General features: G+C 32.8%; 1 protein-coding gene across 1 annotated transcript; it reads left to right on the top strand.

The window, feature by feature from the left end:
• Positions 1–4,817: 4,817 nt before the first annotated feature.
• On the top strand, positions 4,818–5,993 carry LOC126888434 (uncharacterized). The gene is made up of 2 exons (XM_050656689.1): positions 4,818–5,492; positions 5,558–5,993. Exons 1-2 carry the CDS (start codon positions 5,130–5,132, stop codon positions 5,732–5,734), a joined length of 540 nt encoding a protein of 179 aa, XP_050512646.1. The 5' UTR covers positions 4,818–5,129; the 3' UTR covers positions 5,735–5,993.
• The last annotated feature ends 4,583 nt before the right edge of the window (positions 5,994–10,576 follow it).

Below are 10,576 nucleotides of genomic sequence, written 5' to 3'. Positions count from 1 at the left end.
CAACCTAGGGAACTTCCCTTTTAGTTTAAAACAACTTATCTTTTCATCCTTCCCAAAAACTGCTTATTTTCCACACATTTTCGCATATCATAAGAACAACCTCAATATCTGCAGCTGCACATCAGATGGCGATAGAGCATTACCAAACTACATGCCAACAAGTATCATCAGTGTATGTTATTCGCAAAATAAATCATCCCTCAGTTTTCATTTTAAGCTTCACCCTATCGCTTGTACCGTTTCTACACAAAAGAGGCTGTTTCTGTAACTTGAAATACACTCACTGCTCTATCAGCGTTTTTGGATCGTTTCTTGCATCGGATTTGAGCTTAGGAGGATCTTGGGTTCATTGGAAAAAATATTGTTGGAAGGATTCACCATTTATGGTAAATAAAAAACATCTTATCATATTTTCATAACATTTCAAAGCTTTTGTTTTAATTCGAATGCAAATGTCAACAATGTCTGGCGATGTTTGATAGTTTTTAGTTATTTTTTTAGATATTGACTGGATTTTAATGCCTGGTTGCACCAACAGATCTTAAGCTCCAGCTTAGCTAAGCTCTACTTATAGATAGGGCCTCCTTGAGTATCACTTACGTTGCACTGTAATTTTAGATTCTTACCTTATTATCAATTATATCTATTATTATATTATGGTATTCTTATTGTAATACATTATAATTATATTAATTCTTATGATATTCTTGACTTAAGCTTAAGATCTGTTCGTGCAACCGGGCATAAATGTTTTTTCATAGATATAAAACTAATATACTGTCATTTTCTAAAAAAAAATATATTGAAAACTTTTAAATGGTATCCATAGACATTGTTGTAGATTGTATATTTCATACTAACTGTTTTAAAAAGCTGAATTTTTGTGTGGAATTCAATAACAGGAACAATAAACAGTTGAACAAAACTTAAAATATTGTAAAAATATCTGCATGTAGATGTTATTTAATTTAATTATGTTTCAAATTCGAAAAATTTTCAAAGAGCTGCATTATTTTTGTTCCTAATTCCACGTAGTGATTACTAAGCTCAAAATGTGTTCAGTAGTTAACATCCTCTATGCTCTCTAATGGTTTATTATCCTGTATCTCATTTTTAATGTTTTTTTACGCTAACACGAAAAAGTAGTGCGTTTCAATCACCCTAGATAAACTGTGTGTGACGTTACAGCCAAGTTTTTGTTGGAGTAGGTCAAAATTTTGATTCTAAATTGTTCAAATTATCTATGATACTAATATGGTAGTTCGTTTTATACATTTTTTTTTGAATACTTATCATAATAATTAAAAATTTGTAAGTCTTAACGAACTGCTGTAGAAAGGCCATAGATAATTTGCTATATTTTAAAAAATATTGACCTAACCTCAAAAAATGGCTTGATGACGTCATACTAATGTGTAGATTGTGAAGTATGTTTGAATAAATTCCTCATTCCTGAAAATTTGTGCGAAACAAAAAGTTCATATTCACGTCAATGACCCTTGGTAACTCAAACTTCGACTCAGTCTATCAATAGTTGCAGAACATTCAATTAAAAACTAAAAAATGTTCAGAATTTTCACAATGTTTATTTCACGACAGTGTTTCAGCGGCATGGTTTTTGCTCAAGTGGTGTTGTCTATGGATTCAACACAATTAAAAATAGGTCATATTTCAATTATTGTTTGGCTACAGAAGACAACCCCATTAGAAAAAATTTTTGGGAATAATCGTGCAAAAGTAGTTCTGAAACTTAGATGCAACTTTTGTACTGTGGCTTTAAAGCAATTCTATGAATTCTTAAAGAATCTTAAAATGTGTATTCATTCCATGTCCTTGAAATTGTCGTGAATAAACAAATCAATTTTCAAAAGTATTTGGGAAACACGAGGAATGTGCAGAAAGTAAAGCCACTATCTAGAAACTCATTAATATTCAGCTCAGCAGGGTTCTATTGTACGAGGTGTGGAATTTCATAAGAGATTATACCCGTTCTATGAAAAAATGATCCCTTGTTTATGGAATTCCACACCTCAGGCTATTGCACCCCGCTGAGCTAAATATTAATAAGTCTCTTAGATAGCTGGTATGGGTATACAATACTTACCTAAAAGATGATTACAATTTAATCAAATTTACTGTGGGACCTGTAAATTTAGTTTTATTGTTAAGTCACACAAAACTTTCAAATTCCACACTGACCCTTTCATTTTTATACTCATTTTATGCTTTGAATTCAATGAGTCCTCTGGAAGTAATCTTTTATCCTTTATGCTAATCTTTCGAAAAATGTGATGTTTGTGTTTCCTCCAAACGTGATTTTTGTGGTGTTACGACTCAGATAAATCCTTTGTAATTTTGGGAAACTTTGTTTTCGTCACGTTAAAATACCAAATTTTTTTCGACACATGCGACAGCCTGTAAGCCCTGCGATATCCATATATAATTGATATGCCTATCCGTGATGAACGTTGGCAATCATCATGGCTATCTTATTCGCAGCAGTGCGGAAAAGCTTCACAGATGTTGAACCAGGTTCTGAGGTTATTTAACCATGATCTTGTTCCTGGACCTCGCTTTTCAAATATTTTTCCTTGCAGGATGGCATATCTGGATTCATTTCGCATAATGTGTCCGAAGTATTATAACTTTCGAGATTTTATAGTGGTCAGTATTTCTCGGTTCTCCTTCATTCTTCTGAAGACCTCAGCCCATAGGAGTTTGAATATTCTCCTATACAGCCGCATCTCAAATGCTTCTAATTTTCTGCACACATCTTGGCTCAAGGTCCGCGACTCAACATTATAAAAAACGGCAGAGAAGATGTAGCATCGCAGCATTCTTACTTATATCAAGAGAGAGGTAGTGGCTCTTGAACACGGTCCCCATCAGGTTGAAGGTGGATCTAGCTTTTCGGATGCGCACTCTCACACATCCCTCATCCATATATTACACAGCCCTTTTATTTTTACTTTCTGAACAGACCTCATATTTTATACCTAAGAAGCTTTGTATGGCTTTGAACAAAAAAAATAAAGAACTTAATTTTTGCAAAAACAAAATTTAAAAATGAGATGCTGTTATTTGCATTCAGTAACAATGAATGATGAATAATTATGTTTTACAACTCGTAGTAGGTCTCGCACTCTGGGAGACACGGATGAGTGAGCATGGATATGAAATTTCCTAGGACAAAGATAGGATATTCCATGTAGCGTATACAGTTTTTATTGAAAGATAGAAACGGTAAGGACTCTTCTCGTCTGAATATTACTAGCTTTTCCTAGGAGTTTCCAGAGTGGAACCTTTAGCGAATATATTCGTGCGGTCTTTTCGTTGGATTTCAGGGATTACAGCAGGATCAGTAACAGGTATTTGTTTATTTTTGTGTGTTGTATTTTTGAATGAGCCTTTTAATAAAATACTTGAACAGCTTACTGTGTTTTTATATCCCGTCCATTATGACTACTTTGATGAGCGCGCTAAATAACCTGCAAAAGCTAGAAAACATAAGTTAAAAAGAGATGAAACTAGTAGAGCTGAAAAATTATTCATAGCCACCTGTAAATTTGCATTATATTGATAGCTTCACAGCTTAAGATGTATCAGACGAGTTTGGCAACTACCACTGTGACAGTGTTAGTTGTAGTGATGTTATAAAACGTGTTTTTTTTTAATTCTAAAAAAAACGAAAAAAAAAACAATAAAAAACGTGTTTTTTTTGTTTTTAATTGTTTTTTATTAGTTTCTCAACGTAATATTAACAATATCAATATTAGGAGTTGTTTGTAAGCCTAAAAATCACCCAATATTTCAATATTATATCCAAAACATCTAGAAACTCAGTGTTTGACGTTCCTTTTTAAAAAATATTGAAACATTAAACCCTTACTGCCTTTATCTATTATTTTTTTACGTCGTTGCTTTTGGGGAATCACCGAAATTTAGCAGGACGCTCGTATTCGTTGGCGCTGAGAAAACCGGGGAATTACCGATTAGCTTTTGCAGGTGTTCTGTTTCTGTTGTTATTTTGTGATTTACTTGCCTTGTGCCGGAAATATTTGTGTTTAGTGCTTATTTAAATAACTATATATATAATAATATTTAGTGCTAAATTTAACAAGTCTGAAATCGTTTACTGCCGAGGCTGTTGCCCTTACAACAGTGTTCCCAAACGAAAAAAAATAAAATCGGTAAAATGCTGTCAAAAATTCGTTAGATTGCGAAGCCAAATCGTTAGATTTGATATTAGCCATAGAGTTATATATTAGCATAGAGAGAGTGTCATTCAGAGCGAAGTGACGACACCATCTTTTTTATTTGGATTAGTGCTGTCTCACTCTTACGCATAGTAAAGCTGCTACAGTTGTCCTTCTCTTCCGTGCCTATCTTCACACTAAATGTCATCATAGATTTTCAATACAATGTGTTAGAAAGAGATGCAGCAAACCAGTCCAAGAGATCTTGTCGTCAGGAAGCGCGGAAGATAGGCTCCCTCTATGTTAATATATACCTCTATGATATTAGCTTTGTTCGCACAGTCCATTGACTGGTTTTTGACTCTTGCGCATGCGCATTTCCGTTTTCAAGCGCTTGAAAACGGAACTGCGCATGCGCTCCAGTCAGAAACCAATAGTGGACTGTCTCCACGAACAAAGCTAATGATGAAAATGAGAAGTTGGCATTGCTGGCTGGTTGACAAGTAACAGTAATGAAGTGGAAAAATATAAGATTACTCTGTTGCCAGATTTTCTTTTAGTGAATATTAAGGTCAGAATATTCGTTTTGTCATGTTAATTTCACACTAGTAAAAATTTTTTTTGTCTTATTTCTTCTCAGATTTAGGAATAAGAAAAAATTTCTATCTGAATACAAAATTAGGTAGAATTTCAGTACATTTCGTTAGATCGGTAGAAATGCGTTGAAATCGTTAGATCTACCTAATTTTCGGTAGGTTTGGGAACACTGCCTTACAAAGGCCATCCGACAAAGCCACATATTATCTGCGTGGGTAAAGGAAAAAAAACGAATTAAAAATAAGTTGCAGTCTTAAACTCCCAGTGCCTACCAGATGGGGATCATTAGTTCTTTGTCTGCAATCATTGCTTGCTAACAAACAAATAATAAAAAGGATGGCTATCAATGAAGAAGTTGAAAAGACAGTAAGCAAACACCCATCTTTAAAAAAAAATGCTCTAAGCGATATATTTTGGGACCGGGTACAAGGATACATTATGCTTCTGGAACCAATTGCTAACACAATTACCTCTGTAGAAGGTGACACACCAACGATTTCAAAATGTCTGCATTTATTTAAAAAAATGGTTAACACCTCATTAGAAAATGTCACTAAAAGTCCATTGTTATCCAAAGAGGAAGCAGATACAAGGGCAATTTTTGAAAATCGGAAGAAGTTTGCTATTTATAGTGTTCATTTTGTAGCTAACCTTTTGGATCCAAAATATCGTGGCTGCGAACTTAGCTCAGATGAGATGGTAATTTTTTTTTAGGTTATAGTGGGTTTTAGTTATATTTCTATTAATTTTTTTATTTAATGTAGACTGATGCGACAGAAGTCATATACAAGGTAGCACAGAAGATGCCAGACGTCGATGAAGCAGCCGTCTTAGCTGACGTTGTCAATTTTATTGCAAAAGAAGGACTATTCAAAAAGGCTTTTCTATGGAATGAGGACACAATTGCAGCTATCCTAGCTTCACAGTCAATCCTGCATTAGAATCTGAACCGGAACCAATGATAATATCCAATTCAGATCAGTCGGAGTCTGTCTTTGAAAGTGATGAAGAGGAAGCTTCAGAGTCTGAAGAAAATGCAGATAGCGACGGGACGGATCAGTGTTAATTTAAGGGATTCGGTTAATTAATTGAACCTTTTCAATCATTAAGACGTTGTTTTTTTTATTTGATAAATTTTTATTACTTATTTTTGCTTTGATTTTGCAAGTTAACGAATAAACTCTTCTTATTTTGTTTATACCCATGGTCTTTTTATTTAAAGGATTTATACGAAATTAATTATGAAACGAAATAATACTTATTTTGTTATAAAATTATACAGAATATTATATTTATTATATGTTTTTGTCATTAAATAAACTGTACCCACTTAAAAAATCAAAATAAAAAAAAAACGAAAAAAAAACAAAAAAAACGAAGGCTTCGTTTTTTTTGCAATAAAAAACGGTTTTTTTTAAAAAAAACGGTACCGTTTTTTATTGGTTACATCACTAGTTAGTTGACATACTATATGCCTAAAGGTGAGAAAATATCAATAGTAAATTTATATTCATCTTTTTTTTTATTGCACAGCGTATTGTTTTACGTTATTTTGCCGATTATTAGAGCGCTCATCACTGTATAGTTTTCCTGTGATATTCCGAAATTTAAAACGATGTTTTGGTTTTTCAAGAGACTGAAAAAGGTAAGTAACATTTGAAGGGTCAGATGGAAAAACGATTAATGTCAATTTTTGGTGATTTTGCGATTTTTGTCCAATCTATTAGCTTAGAAAGCATACTATCAACCTGTGAATGGTCAAGGAGAAATAAAGATGATAATCGTCTTAAAATCACGTCACAAAATTGGACGCAAGGGGAAAAACAATGAATATGTAACTTTGTTTATCATTTTACTGAAAACGCTTGCAGATAGACATTCATTGTTCTTCCCACTTACCCTTCATTTACATTAGTTGCAACATATAATACGCACAATTATGTTAAGGAGGTTGTGTTGTCAAAAAAGAATGTGTGTGTACTTTGTACGCACGTAAGAAGTTATACTTCTATTATATGATTATAAACGAAATTAATATACTTTTTATTTATATTTTATTTAAATATTAAATTAATTTATACTTACTACTTCTCAAACATTTTTATTACAACAGTGCCAAAAATTAAAATAATAAAAAAATAAAACACACAAACACATTAAAAATGCCACAAATGATTTCTGAACATTAATTGTCGGAAAATTTTTTAACTAAATACGTATTTTCTGAAAATAAAATTATATAATAAATATACTTACAATCATAAAATGTATATAAAAAAATAAAAGTTTCTATTGGGATTCGAACCAACTTACCACGCGGCTGGTATTTGCGTTGTATTGGGATTCACTCGCATTAAAACTTCGCCACAGAGACAGCTTGTCATTATGTGCGAAGATCGTCTAACTAGACTGATTAACCTTTTGACATTTTTAACTTATGTAAATCAAATTATTTTGAATTGAAATGATTTAGAATTGAAAAAATACAACAAAACGTAGAGTAAGAAAACAATATATTAGGTGAATATTGATAGACATTTTGATGGTAATCAAATTATGTAAATAAAAGTATTACATACTACTTATGTATTTTGGTAGGTATCGGAGCCCGTATAACGACTAATAAATTTCGCAATCACTTGCGTCGTGCAAAGTGGCTATGTTCAAATATCATAACAAAATTTGATCAACTATTTATAAAACACTTACCAGTGAAAGATTCTTTAGCTTTGAATAAGCGAGATCTGCGGCAGGCATACTAGTCACAGTTTGATGAGCTTTCACATTGGCATGCAACAATCATCTCTTCTATGTAAATAAGTCCAAAAATATAATATGAAAACTATTTAAAAAGGCAGTATAACCATTAACTAGCTTTTTGTTTGTTGTTTTTCTTCCTACAAATTTTAAAACGCAACAAGCATACATTATAACCAAACCACAGTCCCACAGCTGCCATATTGGATAATTTTTGTCATGTCATTTGAACATCCAATCAGAACAAAGTTATAATGCGCATGCGCCCGGTCGCTAGGTTTTACCATATAAAATTTCACCGTCATTACGCCCGTAAAGAAGTATAACTTCAAAAAAAAAATTGTGTTTTGTGAGGTTATGTGTATGTGAGCATCTCCCATATCACTGGTGAGCGTTCATATTGTATTATTTGTACGTTACTTATTGTGTAAGATTTGAAGAGATGCGTTTCACATTTTCTCGTCCGCTATTGTTGGTGTATTCTTGCTCAATTCTTTCGGAGCGTAGGCGCAAAATTTCGCGCCAATGTGTTAAATGCATTCGTTTTGTTCGAATCCTGAGAAAACTAATGTATTTTTGAAAAGTTTCTGAAACCCCTGAAAACTTTAGTGTTTATTTTAATATGTTAGGATTGAAAAAAAGAAAATTTAGTGTGATTATTAATTTCAAATATTTCATTCAAAAGAAAGTTTTTGGTTATTCTAAGAGACTTGGAAAAACACAAGAAGATTGAAAATAACAAATAAAATGCAGTATCTGAGAAAGACCTGGGACCAGGAGACTGGGCCGATAGACTTTAATAGAGACTGATAACTGGAAATCAATAGGATTGAAGAGTTGTAGATAATCGAGTACTTAAGAAAAAACGATAAAATCCTTTATAAAAGGTATGTTTGTTAAAATCCCTAAAAAGGGCTACATCACAGAACTAGTTTTCGATCGGATGACCGATCATCATCAGTGTTTACGTGAATCTTAACATGCTAACCACCAAAATAAAAAATATGTGGGTAAAAACCCTTTACAATTGATCCGTCATAGAAACAGATAGATGAATAATGTGAAATTAAACATGTGATGTCTAAAATATCAAATGTATTATGCTCTAGGTATCATTGAACTCGAATTTGTCTTGTTCACATGGTGACTATATGGTAGCAAGAATATTTTTTTGTAGAAATATTTGATAGTGGAACATATGGGCACCGTAGGATGGGGTCTCCTCCAGGCAGTGCATACTAAACATCAGTATCAAGCTGTGAGTCACTTCAGTCAACCTTCCTGCCTAGCCTCGAATCATGTTTGGTTATCAGTTGACGTTAGAAAAAGATCAAACGCTAGCTGGGTATCCGAAATGCACAACGGAAACGTGGACCAAGAATAAAATGAGTCGACGTCTCATGAATGAACGACGCACGTTTTTCAAGAATTTTGAACAAATAAAACACGTGTTTAGGGGGTATTTGCAAAATCTTTGTTCAATGATATTTAAATGCATTCATTTTTTCGAATCCGGAGAAAACTAATTATTTTTGAAAAATTTAAAAGCAGAATGAAACATTACCGAGGGCCAAAAGTCCCTGAAAACTTCTGTTAATTTTAATAAGTTACGGGGGTGAAAAAAAAAAGAGAAAATGTAGTGTGATTTTTAATTTTAAATACCTGTCAAAATAAACTTCTTGTTTATTCTAAGGGACTTTCGGCCCTCGGTAATAATGTAATGTTTCATTCTGCGTTTAAATATTAGTTTTCTCAGAAATTCGAAAAAATGAATTCATAAATAGCATTGGACAAAGATTTTACGCCTACCCACTTAACTCTATGGCTGTAACTTTGCTACTATGTGAAACAAAAAGGTGATACAACATAAAACTAGTAAAGTAGCCACTAGATGGCACTGTTAGGAAATATTTATCTATATCCATCATTCTGCTATTAAACTAGCCAATATTTATTATGTGTGAGAATTGTAATTGTTTGTTAGATTATTGTGATATGTATATTTGTAGTATAAGTCAACTTAGCCACTATGGCTAAGTCTCATTTGAATTCTTGATTTATTTGGTAATTGTTTTTTTCTTTCTTTAATTATTGTAAACTCTTAGGGCCGGTTGTTCGAACGCTAACCCATATAGCACACAACGTCCGATGGACGTACATTTAAAGTCCAAACGTCCATGGACCAAAACTGGACGTACTATGTACGTCCATTGGACATTTGATTTCATCGTACATTGGACATCCATTTGTGGTCCATGGAGATTTTACACAAAATGCGACTATTATTATGAGTAATTATATATAGCTTCTTGTTTTAATCAAAGCAATATTATTAGTGGAATACAAGAAGCTTCTAATAAATGTAGTCACATATTTTTTCATCATCGAATTAAAACACTGAACCACTAAAATTATTGTAATTAAACCTATATAATATTAGATGATGATAAAACGATGGTAAACTTTTTCAGAATAACGGAGCTACATCGCGCATCGGTAATTATAGAACTTACAATAATTAGACACTACCAATTTAAATCTTAAATGTGTATTTTGTTAAATTTCCCGCCAAACTAAATGAGAATCTTCTTGACAACGTTGTCGCTCTTCACGCTATCGGTCGTAAAAGGTAGTACTAGGCAGGTACTTTTAGGGGATTATCGCTGTAATTGTTGTGGAATACTGAAGGAGGATTTATTTATGATAATTCACAGAATGGCAAACCCGCTTGCAATATACAACCGTACTGACTCTACGAAGTTCTAAGAAATAATGTTTGGAAGGAACAGAACAGAAATAAACCTCTTTTAATGTGCATGCATCATAGGGCGCTATTATCTGAATTTTGTCTTTATTAAGTTATTACATACAATATAATACATCCTGTGATGTCTTTGTGTTTGCTGTTTATCGTGCAAGTGCAGTCGTGCATTAAGGCTATGGGTACATAATTCGCAAATATTTTATGAGTATCCCTACTTTTTCTGTCTTTACACGGCAAATTACGTGTAGTAAATTCACACTGG

Source organism: Diabrotica virgifera, chromosome 7 (assembly GCF_917563875.1).
Source record: "Diabrotica virgifera virgifera chromosome 7, PGI_DIABVI_V3a".
Lineage (NCBI taxonomy): Eukaryota > Metazoa > Arthropoda > Insecta > Coleoptera > Chrysomelidae > Diabrotica > Diabrotica virgifera.
Note: the sequence above shows the minus strand (reverse complement) of the source record. Positions and strands in the feature narration are given on the sequence as shown.

Bases quoted from the DNA above. Each gene is read 5' to 3' on its own strand.
- LOC126888434 (XM_050656689.1), top strand. From the start codon at position 5,130: ATGGCTATCAATGAAGAAGTTGAAAAGACAGTAAGCAAACACCCATCT. The intron at 5,493-5,557 runs GTAATTTTTTTT...TATTTAATGTAG, and splicing joins AACTTAGCTCAGATGAGATG to ACTGATGCGACAGAAGTCAT.